General features: G+C 42.5%; 1 protein-coding gene across 3 annotated transcripts in view; it reads right to left on the bottom strand.

Moving 5' to 3' along the window:
- The window catches only part of ELOVL5 (ELOVL fatty acid elongase 5), a 74,903-nt gene that overhangs the window by 14,261 nt on the left and 41,063 nt on the right, over positions 1-19,579 (bottom strand). For 2 of the 3 annotated variants that reach the window (XM_019830732.3, XM_003986243.6), the window contains 2 exons: positions 13,001-13,066; positions 9,771-9,958 (listed from right to left, as the gene is read on the bottom strand). In XM_019830732.3, coding sequence (XP_019686291.1) covers positions 9,771-9,958; positions 13,001-13,058 — 246 coding nt within the window. In that variant the 5' untranslated portion in view covers positions 13,059-13,066. Of the gene's footprint in view, positions 1-9,770; positions 9,959-12,403; positions 12,525-13,000; positions 13,067-19,579 lie in introns of those variants that run through there. The other variant, XM_011282426.4, reaches the window with a different exon arrangement.

A 19,579-nucleotide genomic window follows, 5' to 3' on the forward strand; every position in this document is an offset into this window, starting at 1 on the left:
GGAACATATCAGAGGAGACAATGCTCTAGTCAAAGTCACCTTAGCTACCACTTCCCTTCAGGGCTCAGGCCTGGCTTCTTTCCAGAGAGCTGCTTTGGTCAGTTCCCCAGAAATCTGACACACTGCTGCAGACACTGCAAAGCGAGAGGGCCCAGGAGGCTGGACAAAGGTGAGGCACTGAAAGTAAGGGTAGGTCTCTCTGTCTTGGGCTTCTGGGAATCAGCTCAAAAGAGGGCAGGACTATACCTCAATGAAAAAGCGGCCACAACGCACAGCTTGCCACTACCCGCACAGTACAGCTACTCCAAGAGCAACAGTGTGCGTTATTTACCTGGCTTTTCCCAAGTAATCAAAATACAAATAGCACTACTACAAACCATATGTGCTTTCCCCTTCCTTGGAGTAAGGCAAACGTTAATTAAGCCAGGAGCATGGAAAGAGCTATAATTAAAGCTGAGCTAGAAGCTTTTTCTTCTTAGGAGACAAATTCAATAACCAAAGGTGGTTTCGTGCATCTTTTCATTTAAAGAAGAAAAGTTAGGTGAATAGCACAGTTAGGTCTGGATGATTCACTTCGTGGAGTTAATCATTTCTAATATTGAGAGAGGTGACTTTTCTCATCTAACACCACAGTTAGCCACAAATGAGGCATAACCTCTAGCGTGATAACCACTTCCAGAGCACTTTCTGGAATGCCACCAAAGCATCTCAAGAAACAACGTCATTTAACATTTAAAGAATAAGCAGAAGAATGTCTTCTTGGGTGGCCATGATCAGCCATTCACCCCAATATTCCAAGATGTCAGAGCCACAAGATAACCCTTTTCCAAAAGGGCTGGCTGCTTTTAGTGATAGGGGTTTGGTAAGCTGTGTGGCCATTACCCCCAAGCAGACATCCATCCAATAGAAGACAATGAGACTAGAGACTGTCCTTACTGGAATTCAATTGCATCTATAGGACCCAAAGGGCATTTCTAAGCAACACCAAGTGTGTGGTTGACATGTTCATAGTTTTTATGGTTTCCATGTGAATGTCCAAGTGTGTGTTTTTTTTAGATTTGTGTATAAGTTCATGTTTTCAATAGGGAAACAAAGGTGAGAAGTGATATGGGTGCCCCAAGGTCACACAACTTTTTGGTGATACCACCAGGCACCCAGAATTCTGGCTCTCAGTTCACTTGCAATCTCAAACAGGAGTTCAATCCTTAATAAGAGCACGATGGGGTGCTCTACCCATGAAGAATTCTCTGGAAAAGCAGACTTGTTACCTGCATCTTTACTTCAGCAGTGGTTTGGTTTGAAATTAACCACCAGCTACTCCAAAATTCAAAGTACCTATTTCTTCCAGGGTTTGGCTAGACGCTCTTGGCTGTGCTATTATGAAATAGGGTCAGATCAAAGCATGTGGCCTTGAATTTAAAATCTTTCATGTCCGGACTATAAGGATGCCCACTTAAGATAATTCACACTCATAACTTTCAAAAGTGTTTTGTTTTTTTTCCTTATTACCAGAAACACCCTTGGGTTACTGCTGAATGAAATACTCTTAAGTCATAAGGACAGGCTCTATACACTAGAAAAGTCTTCAGAACAAAGCACAAAGAAACAGCTTGTCCTCATCCAAACCCAAAATAGGTATGTCTGGCATTTTTCCCTGAACCCTACACCCTGCCCTCTTAGGCTGGTAGTCCTTTTCTCTCACTTTTCAGGCCTCCTGAGGAGTGGCTTCTACTAAGTTGCTTTCACATATACAGCCAGAAATGCTCATTTTATATTTCATGGGGATGTTAGTGGCTAGGGAGAGCAAGACCTCAAGCTAAAACACAGCATCCTGAGACAGTGGTGCACAATGGTTTAAGGCACAGGCCTGAATCCCAGGCCTACCTGGGAAGTCTCCGTCCACAGAGAGGGCAGTGGCAGTGTGATTAACAGTCAATGAGCTAGCCCACTACCTGGCGTAAGGCAGGCACCTATATAAATCTTTGCCAAGATTCTAGCCAGATGTTTGCTCCTTCTGCTTCCAGAGCATGAAAGCCCATGAGCAGGCCTGAGGTGGTGTTGCCCCTCCTGTTACAGAAGCCCCAGCCAGGGCATCCTTTGAATAATTTAAAGAGAGATCTCCATCTCTCCATCTACCAACTCTTGCTTTGCAGATTAAGTCTGCTTTGGTTGAGGATTTGTAAAGTAATGTGTTTTCTCATGCCACCAGGCCGCCAGGCCAAGTTACACCAAAGGCTTGTGGGGTCAGTTTAGAGGTGTCAGGCCTGGCTTTGGACCAACTCCAAAGCTTGCTCTCAACTGGCAGGGGTAATCCTCCCCTTTCTGCTGGGTGTGGGAAGTGAAGGGAAGGCTGCATCCTTTTCTCCATTTGCCCAATATAAGGCATTCTCTCAGGGCAGTGCCAGATCAACTGAGGGCGCATAACTGCGTGGGGTGTTTCCACTCACTGAGATAAGTTTCCTTCTGAGCAAAGAGCTTCTGTTGCAGGGGAACCGAGAGTGAGAACTATTTTATGGCAATCATTAGGCCTTTCTGAGAAGTATTAATCTCACCAGATGATTGAACTTCTCTATATCTCTGTTAAATGAGAAAAGCAGAATAGTAAATATTGTTTTCAAAGTACTTTAGTAAACAAAATCTTTTTTTTTTTTTTTTAATAAAATTCAATGATCAACTACCAGGTCTTTTCAGTGTTTTTCCAAATCTTATTTCCCCACAATAATATTTCTATTTCAGGAAAGCCTGAAGGGAAAGAAAAACAAGACAGTTTAGAATATAGTGTTTCCAAAGCAACTGCTCTGTGGTTCTATCAGGACCTTCAAAGCCAGAGCCCTGGGAGGAACAGGCTGTCAGGTGCTTGCCTAGCTGCTTCAACAGTGTCAACCCCACAATTACAGAGAGGTCAGAAGGCACAAGCAGAACACCCATCTCGCAAACTTCTTTCATCTTTCCAATAAAGAAGCATCAGAAGCACCAGAAGTCTTCAAAAGAAGATGCAAAGGAAAAAAAAGTACGGACGTCTGGTTCTGGCAATGCAGCAAACTGAACAAAAACAGAACCCACTCCCCCACTACAAACTCATATACAGAAAAGCTGCACAGAACCCTCCAAAACAAGTGCATCACTTCTGATGCCTAACTGTAAGGTGAGGCCCCTCCCCAACGCGTTATTCAGAAAGGAGGAAGTTTGCCTACATCGAAGTCCTTTTAAAATCTTTGACTTGGGGAAGACACATTACCTGAGATAACCCCACCCAGCACAACTAGTTTGGGATGCTTATCCAGAACACCAAACTCTTTTTGTTTTCAAAGAAGAGATTTCACGAAGATTTAATAATTATGCCCAGAGGTATGACCTCACAGATGTGGCTGAAAACAAATGGTTAAGTTTGGAGAGAACTGTCATATCTCGATCACAGAGAAAAAAAGACCCGCGATGCTCCTACGTTATGGAGTGAAACAAAAGACAAGTGGCAAACTTTCAGAAATGAATGATATACAGCCATTTGAACTAAAAACTCAATAGATGGATGAGACAGGAGACACAAATGAAAATGTGGGTGAATCAGAAGAATGCAGAGGACCGAGATAAAGAGGCACAAATATTCAAAAGACAGCATGTGTGGAGTCTGGGTCTATCTAGCATGTGTCTAACAGCGGAGAGAGGAGGAGAGGCCAGAATCTAGCAAACGATGGCAAAGTACTTTCCTCAACTCATGGAATATGTAAACTTTTGGACTGAAGGCTCACAAGTCCTGAATGAGTTACATGAAAGCAGAGGGCTACCCAGGCAACTGTTTTCAGTTTTTCATGCAACTTAACAAGTACCTGGAACAAAAAAGATTACCTACAAATGAACAAAAACAAGACTGCAGCTGACCTCCCTGGAATAAATCTTCAAAGTGCTGAAGAAAAATAATCTAGAATTCTATGCCCCACTAAAATACTATTCAAGCTTAGAGACAAATAAAATGATGCTCAAACGGAGACTAAGAGTTTAGTCTTCACAGGAAAGAACTACTCCAGAAGAAGAAAACTGAGACTCAAAGGCAAGAATGAATTTCACAGGTCAATAGCACAGAGAAGAGCAACCCCAGAGTGTAAAGATGATGACTGTTCAGGACCTTGGAACACGCTGGGACTCAACACGACAACCGAGACATGGAAGATGGCATCAGAGCAGAAACTTCTAAGGTCCTGTGTTACTCAGGAGGATAGAAAGAATAATTTACTTTAGACTTTATGAAATCATAAAGGCATATTCAAAACTTATGGGTAACACTAAAATATACAATTAGAAGGAATGATTTTTAAATCAGTAAATGAAAAAAGAAATGTACACACACAAAAAAGGTCAAAGACATTATTCCAAAATAATCACTACACTAAATGAAAATAGGTTAAATTTCCCCACTAAAAGACAAGAGACTATCAGATTCAGTCATTAAAGTCCTATGTATATATCTGGTAAAACAAACAAAAACAAGTGACATTTGCACAAGGAGACTAAGAGTACTCAATATAACACTGTCAACTGGAAACCTGTATGTCCATGCAAAGAGAACTGCACAAAATGGTATGATAAATTGTAACACTGAAATAATAAAGAAGTTAAAATTAATTACATAAATCTGTAAGTTTCAACATGGATTCATCTCAAAATACAATGACTAAAAGGAGGCTATTTGAAAGAGTAGACACAGTAAACCATTTACATAAGTTAAAAAAATTCCTCACAATATATTACGTGCTATCAAGTATACATACATATGTATTGAAAAGTATAAAAATATATCCACAGAAGAAACATAGGAACTTTGGAAGGAAGTTATATTTGGGAAGGGACTGTACTTCAGATGCATTTTTGTAATATTTTCTTTTTCAAGTAAACAATTCAAACTGATACTAAAAGATCAATATTTATGAGGTAGATATTGTTTATGTGATTTTATTTTTCATATTCTGAAGTAGTTCTGAAATTACAATTTATTTATTTATTTATTTATTTATTTATTTATTTATTTATTTATTTTTAACGTTTATTTATTTTTGAGACAGAGACAGAGCATGAACAGGGGAGGGGCAGAGAGAGAGAGAGACACAGAATCTGAAACGGGCTCCAAGCTCTGAGCTGTCAGCACAGAGCCTGACGAGGGACTCAAACTCATGGACCGTGAGATCATGACCTGAGCCGAAGTCGTATGCTTAACCAACTGAGCCACCCAGGCACCCCTGAAATTACAATTTAAAATAAAAAATTCAGAGGGTAAAAAAGAATACGTTTTAGATCTATGCCAATCCAGATCCATCTATTCAGTCAGCTATCAATCATTGCTTGCTTATTTATGTATGTATATCTTTGAGAGAGAGAGAGAGAGAGAGAGAGAGAGAGAGAGAGAGAGACAAAGTGAGAGCAGGGGAGGGGCAGAGAGAAAGGGAGACACAGAATCTGAAGCAGGCTCCAGGCTTGTTGTCAGCACCGAGCCCGATGTGGGGCTCGAACCCACGAATTGTGAGATCTTGACCTGAGCTGAAGTAAGAGGCAAACGACTGAGCCACCCAGGTGCCCCTCAATCGTTGTATTAAAATTACACATTAAATGTTCTGAATGCTTGAGACAGTTCTAACTGCAAGGGAATACAGATACATAAGTACTCAAAAAATAATCTTGTTTGTAATCTGTGATTTTTGTTGTTAATAAAGTAAAATGGTGGTTGAGGCCTTTTCTTTTTTCTTTTAGCATTTGCAACTGTTCTATCCCAATGCTCAGGATACATTTGATGGAGCCCTACTAACAAAGGGAAGAGACACGGAGATTACAGCCATCCTGTAAGTGCATCATCTGTGTGAGGGACAGGAGGCAGAGGCCACACCCACGGAGCGGTTTAATGGAAAGCCATGTGTCATGTTTGTTGGGAATAGCAGGAAGACAAGAGAGGCTAAAGAATCACTGCCTTTTAGAGCTTGAGTCTTCTGACTCAGTGTCCTCCTGCCTTCACAGGGGAACTGATCCTTGAGTAGTTTTCAAGAATGAGATGGAGACTGTCAAATAGAGGTGGGCTTGGTTAGGTCTGAAAGGAAGTTTCTTGGGGGTAGATGGGAAAAATGAAAGACACTGGTATTGGGGGGTTTGAGTAGAGCTAAGCAGAAGGCGCAGGCTGAGAGATCAGTGTCTCCTCCTGAGGAAAGGGGCCACAAGTTCTTAAAGTTCAAAGCCTACCATGCAGTACTGACCCTGCTTCCTCTGCAGCTACTGCTGAGTCCCAGGATGAGTGCACGAGACCCAGGCTGATCAACAGGGATGCTCCCTTTTGGACTGTAACAAACCAAGCAATGAGGTTCTCTCAGCTTAGGGGGACAAGAGGCCAGAGGCAGGTGGAGAGCAGATATACCAAAATGGTTGGCATACAGCAGCTGCCCGAGTGGGACTCCCATGTTTGGCACATTAACAAAGGAGTCAGAAGTGGCTCAGAAAGCCTGCCAGAGGGGACAGTGGAAACAAGTCCAACTTGGACATACACCACATGATGAGGAAAAGCCACATCTGGCATTGTCTGGTTGGGGGTTCTCAATCTGGACCTCGGGGACATACAGATAGTTTGGAGAAACAGTGGGGCTTCGATAAAGCATGAAATATGCCCTGCCTCTCAGAGGCACATAAGATTTTTATATTTGCTACTAAGGATAGAGATTTACAATGGTGAGTGACACAAACCAAGCTGTTTTCTATTAACTGAAATTTTATTTCTGAGCCTCGTCACTGTGATTTTAGGTAACACCTAATTTAATACGTAAAAGTTGAAAGGCTTGCCATAAAGCCCTAGACTTTCAATCTAAAACATACCACTGTTCAAATCGGGGATCCAGAAACATTTTCTTAGAAATAAAACACCAAGCTCATGAGGTAATAAGAAGTAATGCCATGTCTCTCCTTTCAATTTTCTTGCTATCAAATGCATTAACTATAAACAAGTCTAAATTTTCTCTACATTTTAAACTCCGTTTCACAGTTTTAAAAGTCATTGTTATTTTCCTTCTTCTGGTAATTTTAAAGCTATAATGACTCTCCCCCTTTTACTTCCTTGTTACCTTCCTTCTTTCAAGATTTCTCTTTGTCTCCTGTGAGTGACAGTTAATTTTATTTGTATTAGCCTAGAACTTGCCAAGGCAGCTGTGAATTCATGCCACAGGATTAAATACACACAAATATCAATGACTACGTATTTATTTTTTAAATTCCTTATGGACCCAAGTATACAGATAAGCAGAAGGGTAAATAACGACTAATAATCATGACCCTGCCAACCCTGCCAACCGTGTGACCGCAGACAAATGGCTCCAGCTCTTGGAACTTTTCTGTGGGATGAGGGGCCCAACTGGGATCTGTCCCCTCCTCACTTTGTTTGGTCATAAAACCCCATGACTACCCTCCTATGTTTTAATATTCAGTGGAATATAAATGCTAAGTTAAAGAAAAACACTAGCTAAAATGAAATGAAAAAATTGACAAAGGTTATGTTACAGTGATATTATTGATGGGTTTATGTAAATACAGAAAAAAAGTCACACAAACATCAAATGTAAGTACTATCTAACTTGGGAAGTACCAGGGCTTGTTTTAAACTCAGGCAGATCTGATTTGGGTTTATTTTTAGAAACTTGATTTAAGGAATTGTTTTTTTGAAACACTTTTTAAAATCTTTTTTAACATTTATTAATTTTTGAGAGAAAGAGACAGAACATGAGCGGGGAGGGAAACAGAGAGGGAGACACAGAATCCCAAGCAGGCTCCAGGCTCTGAGCTGTCAGCACATAGCCCGATACGGGGCTCGAACTCATGAGCTGTGAGATCATGATCAAAGCTGAAGTTGGACACTTAACCAACTGAGCCACCCAGGCACCCCAAGGAATTATTATTATTATTGTTTAATGTACTCACTCTAAATCAGGAGTTAAAATTGTTTTCCGACTGTATATTTCTTAAGCCTCTTTATCCAGTGCTGAGACTGCTCAACGTCTTCTCTAGTCCTCACCAAACTGTCAGGGAAAATCTGTATTTCCTACTATGGTGCTTCTCGACCCTTCCAAGTTCAGTCACCTGCACACAGCAGCAATTTATACAACACTTTGCTTCCCCTCTTTACCCAAGAATTATCTGTTTGAGAGAGGTGAAATGATGAGGTTATAGCTCTGTCTCCAGGGTTTGGGAAACAGAAAAGGCAGATCCTTAACCACTAGAAGATTTAATAATCTTAAATATTTTTTTGTCTAGAATATTGTTATGCATAATAATAAACTCTATAAAAGCTTTCTTAAGGAAATGGCTGTATCATCAATTGTGGGAAAGTAAACAGTTCACTCTGAAAAACCTGACAACCTGCTGCACTTTTGTTCCTTAAACACAGAGATGTGCACAGTGCTGGGCCCGGGAGACACTCCTGCGCACTGTCCCTGCCTCCAGTCCTGCAATATCCACCTTGGAGGCTAATTAAACTGCCTTCATTCTAGAACAAGACAGAAAAAAGCAAAAAGGGAGGTTGTAAGCATTTCACAGAGTACCAAGCATAAAAGTAATGACAGTAGCATCTACCGTTCTAATCGTAAACTCTTTTTCTGCCTTCTGAAACCTACCTGGGAGAACAGGACACAGACCTGGCCCAGGTCCAATCAATACCTCTTGCAATCAGACAGTGTTTCACACCGGCGTATGAACCCAGACACGCTCTTGCACACGGCCACATGCAGACAGAGATGGAGAGGCCTGCGGCTGATGTTGGGGGGGGGGGGGGGGTTCATGCTTTCCTCTAAACACTAATTTCAAGATTCATCCTGGTTTCTCCCCTCCCTCACCTCCCCTATTTCTTCTTTACTATCCCATGGAGAATTAAAGCCACCATAAAAGGTTAAAAAGCTAAATGAGAGTGCTTGCAAATGTTTATGTATGGCTTTATTCCCCACCCAGAGATTCAGCGACACTTTTGTGTGGTGAGGCATTTGTGTTGCAAGCCTGAAAGGTGAAGTCCCCTCCCCTAAAAATGTACAGAGGCCGTGCTTACCCTTGGAGGGCAGCTTCCCTCCCCCGCTTGGCTTTGAAGGCTGTGTTACATAACTGCGGGAAAGAGGGAGGACCTAAGTTTTGATTCCAGTTTCTTTCCTTTTTACTTCAGCTACAATGCTAGTCTTTGAGATCATCAAACATGGCTTTCAACATCCCAGTTACACAGAAAAAATAACTTGGCCCCAACTTAGACCATTCAAATCCTAAACGCAGATCTCACTATCCTCTCTTCTTAGCTTCTAAAAAAATAACTTGTCAAATCTCAAAGCTATTTACAGTTATCAGACCAGGCAAGAGGCTGACTTACCATAAAGCACACTGAACACAACTGCCACCCACTTCCTTCCTCCCCACCTCCAAATGAGAACCCTGCATTTATTAAATGCTCAACAATCAAACGTTCACAGGTCTGTTTTTTCACATTTTGTTCATTTGCCATTCTTTGCTCTGCTTGCGTAAAAGTATTTCTGAAAATATTTAATTCTGAATATGAAACATAACCAAAGAATCGATAGCAAAGGCTATTTTAGATGTTCTAAAAGGCATATTTGTACAACTCTTGCATTTTGAAAAATCAATTTTAAAACATACTCAAAATGGAGTCATGTATTTGACCTCCAGGTGCACCCATCCCACCCCCGACACACTGCCCTTCTTCATTTAGGAACACAATTCAGGACGGCGACTGGAACGCATTTAAGGAAGAGACCTACCTCACAGAACATATAGAGAGACAGCAATGTGAGGCCAAGGTTATACACCACTAAAATTCTCCGGCAAGAGAATGGCTGCCTATTCTTCATGTATTTTGGTCCCAGCCATACAATTAGTAAGTATATGACAGAGCAGATAAAAGTAGGTATATAATTGTCCAGAAGAAACCATCCTTTTACTCTGGTATCTGGAAAATAATAAAAGGAAAACACACAGTGATTAATAAGGCAGATAAAAAACCACAACTTTTTTCAAACATTAAAAATCTTTCCCCATAATTTTGTAACAGTCATCTAATACTCAAGCTCCTAATGCCAGCAAAGCAGTTGGAAGAGGAAGCAGGAGTTTTCAATATTTGTCATATAAGGTGAAGCTCTTTGTTACATGTTCTGAATAATAACATGTATATCATGCATGGCTTCTACATAAAATAAAACATTAAAAAAAATCCTTTCCAAAGCATCTTAAAGAAAGCAAGGACAAAGCTAAAGTTTCTACTAACTGTATTTATGGACCAGATCTGCTGAATGATGCACAGACAGGGTAATGAAACTCCAGAAATGGCAGTCTTTGAACTCCAAAGTCCTCATCTTAAGTCAAGTGTCTGCCAGTCTGCCCAGCATGTGCAGACTCAGAGAAAACATGCTATTTATCTAGCTTAGCAACAATTACTGATTAGAAAGGCAGCATCTGCTATGAGTGCAATGGTCAACAGCAGAGAGGACAATAATTTTAAAGAAAAAAAAAAGACAAGGCAGTAATGACAGTGAAGTGACTATTTAAGGAACCATGTGAGCAGCAGAAGCTTGCGAGGGAAGACCTACACTGACTCGAGGCAGGGGAGGGGGCGCTACAGGTGCAGGACAGATCTCCCTTCCCCCACCCTTTTCCTAGGCAGAGAGGAGGAAGATTAGTTCCACAGAGTTGCCAGCAGCAATCTGACAGCCCTCTCCTTGGATGGGGAGAAACTCTCTGGCAGCCAGACCCCCTAGGCGTTAACCTGTCCCCTGCAAGAGTCAACTTCTGCCTGTGGCTGACTCCCAGGAAGCCCCTTCCGCAGCATGTTCCCGTCTGCATGCTACTCTGATGAGCCCCCAAAACCTATTGCTCCTCAATCTGATCTACCCTCTAAGGCCACCCACTCTGGAGCTCAGAGGCGCGTGCAGTTTTCGCCTTCTGCAGCTTCAGAGAAGCAGCATCTAGTGGGGAAAGTCTGTTCCTTCTTGGACCTCCTGACTGGACCATCTTGCTACATTCTCCAATGCTTTTTCTCTTGATCTTGCAGGAAAAGCACCCATCCATTTGGGGAATGGATTGTCAGTCTCCTTTCTTAGAGACATTCCAAATTCTCCCTGGGTTTCTCTGTAGTGCTCCTCTCTTGGCTTAAGAGGAGATGCCCTCCACCCTCTCCCCGCTACTTATGCTAAGGTGGTAGAGGGGGTTACCACAGGTCTGCTGAACTGGTAGTTCTTAGAAGTCCTTCAGGGAGGTGGCTGGCCACAGTGAACTTAAGGAGGAGATTCGTAGCACCTTTTGTTCTCAGCTCTAGGCCCTGGTTGTCAACTGTGAGAAAGCAAGTTCCCACACAGCAACTAACATTAGACAGTTACATATGCTTGTGTGTACATACATATCACAAACACAATAAATGTACACACAAAACCCTCTCATTTCCTTTTATTTGATGTTCTATCTTACATCTTATTTTATTTTTTTACACCTTGCTTTTAAAATCTTGTAAGGCCGTATCTGCAAGTATCCAGCCTCCATCCATACTGCCAAGTGCTGCCAGAGCGGCTGGCTGCCCCAACGGTGTCCCCAGGCAGTAAATCTTTAGGGATCTAGCCAACCATGGCAGTCCTCGCCCACTCTCTGGTGACTTGTTCAGACAACGGCATGTGAAGCAATTGTGGCCACTGAGCTTTGAGGAGATGACAGCTGGGTGAAAGGCCCTGGTGAAGAGTTTCCTTCTTAAAGGCATGCAAATGAACAGATTTTCCCCTCCTCCATAGGTGCTGCCTGGAGCTGCTGTGGTCATCCAGTAACCATGAAAGGTGGAGGGATGTTTCCAAGGGCAGAACTGCTGATATACTGAGAATGTGAAGTAGAAAATGACAAGAACAAGTGTGCTGGGTCCCTGAAATAACTCAGGAGTAGCTCAATCTTGATAATGTAAACGGATCATTTTTGTTACTGTTTCAGCCATTTAAAGTTGGACTTTTTTTGTTCTATGAAGCTGAAATAAGGCATTATCTCAACCCAAGAACACATAAAAAATGATCTAATTTGGTTTTGCTCATTTGGCTGTATGCTAACTTACTGAATCAGTTCCCCTACTGATGGGCATGTAGATTATTTCCAATCTTTACAAGCAATGCTATAAAGGAGTATCCTTATTCACATCTTTGCAATAATGATCAAGATTAGCTATAGGATCAAGTCTTAGGAGTCAAATAGCAGAGTCAAAAGGCATGTGCTTTTTGATTTCAATGGAAGACACAACTACCCTCCAAAGAGGTCTTATCAATTAGACTGTTTCTCCACACCCTCATGTTTTATCTCTACCATACTAAGAAATGCAGTTTCTTTTGTTTTCTTTTGTACTTTAAAAATCGTAAATGAAACTGACAACCTTTTCACTTGTTTAAAAGCTTCTTGCAGTTTTTTAATGACTCTTTCTGTGAACCTATAAAGCTCCTTCTTTATAGACACATCAAGAGACGTGACAGATGACATTCAAAAAAAGCAACATGGAGCCGATTTACTTCCTAAAAGGAAACAAAACGATTAAGCATAAAAAGTGAGATCAGGTGTATGTATTTACCCACTGATGTGACACAACGTGAAAGGACAATAAGCCCTGAAAATTATAAAAGGGGAAGAGTTTTAAACCACCACAGCAGTGCATTTTGGAAACCAGTTTTAGCTGGATACGCAGAAGAACTGAGGAAAACCCAGCACCAATAATGGTGAAATGTGCAGCATTCTCAGGCTACAAGCTTTCCAGCACAATATGATCTCCAGCTAACGTCACCAGAGGGTCAGAGCAGCTGTGTCACAGGGGACACTGCACTGCTTCAAGAGTGTCACAGGACTTCTCCAAGCCCCTTGTTATCCAGGACAAAGCACTGGTCTTATCACAGAAGACGCTAATGTTTTCTAGAATCTCTTCATGCAATATTTATAAGTGTCTCTAAAGGGAGGGGAGCAAAACCAAAAACCACCTTACCTCGGGGGCCTAGCAATGCCTTGAAATAGGTACTAAGTGATGCATCAAAATTTTCCATTTTAAAACCTATTAAGAAAAACAGACATTGATTAATCTCTACTCAAAATGCTTTTTATACAGTGTTTTTTTTCATAAAAGAACAAGAACAAATTCTTTTCAAAGATGTGCTATGGACAAGGTTATGTTCAAACTTTTTTTTTTTTTTTGAATTCCCAAAGTAACTTGTGTGCTAGGTCTAATTTGGAAATCAAAAGTAAAGACAGAATCTCGTGAATTCACATTATAAATGAAGTGCCAGTTTTCTGAACTTCTTTTCGCAGTTCCATAAAAATGCTTCCCGTGAAGCTGGAATCTCAGTGGGGAGAAGAGTGGAACCGGGCTGAAAAAGGTGGCAGACGGGAGACGATCCCATCTGGGCAAGAACCAAAGCTTGAGGAAAGACTGTAGCCAAGACAGGAAGAGCCATGTTAGGAAAGGAAGGCCACAGTACAGAGATTTGCTATTTGCCTCAATTATTATTTAAAAATACTTCATGTCCATGATAAAAAATTCAAATATTAAAAATGAAAAGAGATGGTAAAAAAAATTTCATCGCTTTGCTCCAACCACAATCCCAAAGCCCCACTTTTCAAAGGACCCTAATGGTAACTTTTCTTGGACATACCTCTAGAGATTTTTCTCTTCTGAGCACAAAAGGAGTGATGCCAATGGGTGTTTTTACAACTGTGGATTTCAATCCATTAATAGATGATAGGTCACCTTAGCATTAATAATTTTATTAGTAATAATAAAAATAATAACCAAGACTGCTTTGCCCCTAGTGAGAACGAACATTTTCCTCTCTTCAGTGTTACTGTATTACATTAGTATGATGATGTCTAAGTACTATGTACTCTGTTGTAATATAAAATATACTCTTGCTGTGGAGGTCACAGTAAAAAAAATTAAATGGAAAACAATGTTATATCAAGGGGAGTACATACTACCTGCTTGCCTTCACTTGAAACATCTTAGAGATACTGTCTCCTCCCAGTAGTTACACGTCTACCTTCATCTTCGAAGACTTTATAGCTCCCTCCAACCCCTCCATTTAAGATTTCCATTTATAGTATAGCTAAGCATCTTTTCACATGTATATTGACTAGATTTTCTATATTAAAGTTAGAAGGCATACATTTTCAATTTTCCTGGTCAGTACTCTTACAGAAATAACCACAAATATTTTACCTGCAAAGGGCAAAGGCAAAATTGGTTTTATTAACTAAGTAAGCTGTCAATAACTTAATGATACTTCTCTTCTTTGGCTTATGGCACTGAAGTATACATATTCTTTGATGATTTATCCATGGACTCTAGTAGTTACAACTGAGTCAGTCCAGCCGGCAGTGAGACAGAGAATCCAGCCGGGAGTGAGAAAGAGACAGGTGGAACCAGCAAGAACACTTAAAAAGTAGTAGTTACCAGGTTCTGTTCTGCCATTTGTCCTGCCCCCCAGGGTGGGGGTGAGGGTGAGCAGGGAACATACTGACTCTCTCAACCCATAGCTGGAAACCATGAAGCCACCAACTCCCACATGTCAGAGTGTCAACAATTAGGTCCCTTAATAAGTACACAATCACAGTACTAGGTCCCTTCTGAAACTCAGAAATTAGACAGCTTTTTAACATACTATATTCCTAAGACCATTCTGGTCCTGAGTCATCTTCCTCTCCCAGACGGAACCTCTTTGGGGGATAGATAATTCTAAAAAATCTTGAGAGGGGTGGCTGGGTGGCTCCTTCAGCCAAGTATCCAACTTCAGCTCAGGTCATGATCTCACAGTTCATGAGTTCGAGCTCCACATGGGCTCTGTGCTGACAGCTCAGAGCCTGGAGCCTGCTTGGGATTCTGTGTCTCCCTCTCTCTCTGCCCCTCCCCCGCTTGTGCGCGCGCGCGCGCTCTCTCTCTCTCTCTCAAAAACAAATAATTGCTTTATCTATTAAAAGTCCTGCAGTTAAAAAATAAATTAACCATATCCAATTATTTTTCATCATCTATTGGAAATCATCTAAAATACGTAAGTTTTAGAAGACAAACATCATGTTTTTGTGTAATCAAAATCACTCTAATACAGTTAGCTTCAACTGTGATGGATCGTGGACCGTCCCCTTTGCCTCCGATCAGAGCAAACAAGCACAAGGAGGAACGAGGCGGTGAACACCATGACTACTGGATGAATTACTGATGGATAAGCTGCCCACCGGGGACAAACCCACCTCTTCCACAACAGTTTGAAATCTAGATCCGGCTATTACTTAATGGGTATATAGCTTATAATGGAGCTCATTACACATATAAAACTCAGGTATTAAACACAAAGGGGCTGAGAGCAGGTATAGAGGCATAACAGGTTAGCAGGTGATTAGGTGGCCCAGTGCTGGGCTCTTCATCACACAGTTTGGGTTTGAAACCCATTTTTCCACCTATTAGCAATGTGACTTTGGACAAGTTATTTAACCTTCTATCTATAAAATGGGGGGAAATGTAAAGTAATTGCCTCAAAGGTTAAGAAAATCAAATGACTTAATATACGTAAGACCTTGAGAGCAGTGCCAGGCATGCAGTGAGCCCTCAATAAAGGTCTCCTACTGTATGTCTGCAATAGGTTCAACTCCATAATGAATACTGCCAACCATCTGTGGCCATTGGCACTTCTCAGGAGGGGCACTGCTGGCCTTCCATCCCTGACCCCTGTGTACTCAATACTATCAGTGAGCCCCCAGTCATCATGAAACCCACCCACAATGTCCCCTTCAAGTCCTAACACCCCCTATGGGGACAGCAATGGAAGGCGGGTATGTTGATAACATCACTGAGAGAGGAGCTGGTCAGTGTGAGGCATTGTCTGAACAGGGAAGACAAGGCTAAAATGAACATACTAATCAGATACACAAATTATCAAGCACTTACTATGTACGAGGGATAGGAACAGACACAAAGGAGCATACCTAGACACCCAGAACAAACTAGACATTCGTGGTGCAGGAAGAAGCCAGATGCTATAAACCAAGACCAAAACTCATCTGGCAAATGAGTAGATGTTAGAATAATACATACTAAAACAAGCTGCATACTTAATAGCAAGCCATGAAGAATAACACTCAAGTAACAGTATTCTGGGATCTAACATTAGGAAACTACCTGACAAAAGCAATAAGGGAATCATTCTAAATTTTAACCAAGAGGACTTTCAGAGGGGCTGTAACCACTTTTTCTTTTTTAATGTTTATTTTTTGAGAGAGAGAGAGAGACAGACAGACACAGCATGAGTGGGAGAGGGGCAGAGAGAGAAGGAGACACAGAATCTGAAGCAGGATCCAGGCTCTAAGCTGTCAGCACAGAGCCTGATGTGGGGCTTGAACTCATGGACTGCGAGATCATGACCTGAGCCAAAGTCGGACACTGAGCCACCCAGGCACACCCCACCCTTTTTTAACATAAGGATACAAGAACAACATAAGAAGGAAGAAGGAAAAAATGTTAAAAACGATTGGAAACAGATCCGTGGGAAGGGGTTGGCAGGGGGTGGGGTGTGGGGTGGGGACATCAGCGGTCTTGGAGAAAATGGTAGAATGACCTATCGTCCTAAGACCAATGCCTAGCACATAGTTCAATGTGACAATCCAGGCTACTGTCACAGCAACAGAAAAGCAGCTTGACTAAACATAAGGTAAAGTTTCAGTCCAAGAATATGGAAGCCAGCAGCAGGTTACCAGAAGAAACTGTGAAATTTAGTATTTGGAGATATTAAAGAATTCTGTCACAAGCCATCTGTCCTGAGTAATCCCAGGCTAAACCCATGCTGCACAGAAACCCCTCAGAAGCTGGCAGGCACAGGAGCACTGTTCTGTCTTTCTAAGACGAAACATCCTTACAAAAGCACACACAAGAGGTGATTTTCTCACAAACAGCACATCTGTTCTTAGACTGCATTTCTTCTTAGCTTGGGAATTCTTGTCTTAGGTTGGCAGAACTTCTCCCAGTCAAATTTAGGAACATACGAAGCAGCCAGCCAAACCTCTCTGAAAGGACACACATGGAGAGTAACAAGAGAGTGGTGCATTACTCCTGAAATGTCTACAGTGAAGGGGGAGAAAGGAAGGGCAGAGGAGGCGCCTGGCACACAGGTCCTCAGTCAGCAGAGTCCTGACTGTGAACCACGGGCCCAACTCTGGGCTAGATTCTTGATGCGTTAAATGTTTCCCCCAAACTCTCCCCCACCACGCCCACAGCCGGACACATACCATAGACATGGTTGTTTGTTATTTTCACAGGTTACCAAGAGACAGTCACCCAAGGTTTACTTTCATTGTTGACTCAGCATACACTCCGGTTCTGTCCAGCCAACCACGCATCCAGCATCCCCCGGCACCATATAGTCACTTTCTCACCCACACCGTCCACTTACCAAGCGCCTACTACATGCCGGGCATGAAGGCCCTGAGGGATGGAGCAGGGAACAAGACAGAATTCCAGGCTGACGGAGAAATACACACACACACACACACACACACACACACACACACACACACACACACGTACAGATAATCTGTTATGTAGAGTGACTATCAGCAAGAACATCATACAGCAGGGGAAAGAGGGTGGGACCATGGAGCACGAACTACTTTGGAAAACGTAGTTAGAGAAAGTGACAAGAGAGCAGGCAGGCACCCGGGTGGACACAGCATCAAAGCACAGGGCATTCCAGTTAGAGTGACAGGAGAATGCAATGGCTCCAAGGCCAGCGGGTGCCTGGCATGCTCAGAGGCCCCAGGCTAGGCCAGGGGTAGTGGATGTTAGCAGTGAAGGAGGCCTTCTGTCCCCCACTCCACGCCTGGCACCCGGAGCTCACTCAGTGCTGGTCCACAGAAAGCAACCACATGGTACAACTTGCAGAGAACATGTGCCCCAAAGGCGGAGAAAGAAGATGCCAAACCTTAATTGCTCTCGCTGCCACCGTCCCCTCATCCTCCTGGCTGCAGCCTGCCTGCCAGCACCATGCCCTTTTTCTCCTCATCTCCCTTGCTGAGCCTATCTGCCGTGCCACGGGAACAGTACAAAAGGTCTCAGCAAATGAATTCTTCACTGCCAGGCTGGGCTGGTGCACCCTGCTGGGTGAATTGGACACTTGCTGAGTGGCCTGCGGGCCCACCTCGACAGTCTTGCACTTTTCTAAAGGAACAGGAGGGGCAAAGGGCCCTGCAAAACCCGACACTTTGCTAGTGATCTGGAATCCTGGGAATGGCATGACCCACTTTGCACAAGACATTCAAACGTACTGCCAGGTCTGCGGCTTGTCCCCTGTCATCCAAGCCACCCACGGGCCAGAGACATCACTTCTCAATAACCTGAATCATCCTACCAGCAGCTTGGGCAAGCTGGGCCAAGTGGGAACACAGCTGTTCCGTACAATTGTACTACCAGGGGCCAAGCCCAGGCACTGGGCCCATGGAAGAGGAGCTTGGGTCCTAAATGAAGCAAAAGAATAAGCCATTCTTTGGTCTGGCTGGTTCCCCACACAGACAGGAAAAGGGCATGGTCAGCACCTCTCAGGAACCAGATCATGCTGAAATCAAGCCAAGCATCACTTCCCCATCCTCTGTAACCCTAAGTCTCTGATGCCCACTCAAACTACAAGGCTTCCCAGAATTACAGGTCACGATAGGGAGGAACAGGATCTGTTAAAAATAAATTCCAATCTTAACAGTATTCAAAGTGTTCACCAGTTCATAGGCCACACACAGATAATAAGGACAATAAAAATGGGATAAGGGTAGGAAACAGAGGCAGGTAAATTAGAATAGATTTTAAATTATTCCTCTTTTATGCACATTTTCCAAAAGACACCCTGAGTTGAAAGCCACTTCCTACTATCAAATTCTGGAATGTCTTTGGTAACAATGCAACTGTATTATAACTGTGCCTCACTGTAAGGATCTCACTAAGGAAACTGATTAATCAAGGCTGGTCACTTTCCATAAATTACTAGATTATAAGAGGGTGTGAGAGAGTTTAGCATACCTGCATCTGAATCGAGTATTAACTCTGTGTCCTGGTGCAAGTTCCCGCCACATATACTAAGAGTTTTAGGACTGAGGTGAGCCTCAGGCCTGAATGTAAGAGAAAACATCGGAACTACCACTGCACAAAATGCAGAAACCTGGACGTACTGACGAAAGCAGAACAAAAAAAAGGGCAAAAACGGCATCCTCCAAAGAGAGCCCTGCTTATGTGGAAAATCCATCTGTCAGCTCCCTCCATGAGGGGGTTATGCCCAGGTGAATCACCCCCATGAGTTTAAATAAGCATTAGTGTTCTCTTTGATCTATTATCAAAGAATTTGCTAGAGGCCTATTTGGGGGGGAAAAAAGACATCAAAATAAGCTTTTAAGCAAATCAGTGTGCCCCTCTCTCTTTCTATTTGGGTCCCAAGAGGGGCAACAAAATGTGACAGAATGGAGGTGTGTGTGACAACAAAAGGGTGCTGGGGTAAATGAGAGACAGTGTAGAAAGTTGCTTCCATCACAGTTCTCAAGATGA

The sequence above is a fragment of the Felis catus genome, chromosome B2, assembly GCF_018350175.1.
Source record: "Felis catus isolate Fca126 chromosome B2, F.catus_Fca126_mat1.0, whole genome shotgun sequence".
Classification (NCBI taxonomy): Eukaryota; Metazoa; Chordata; class Mammalia; order Carnivora; family Felidae; genus Felis; species Felis catus.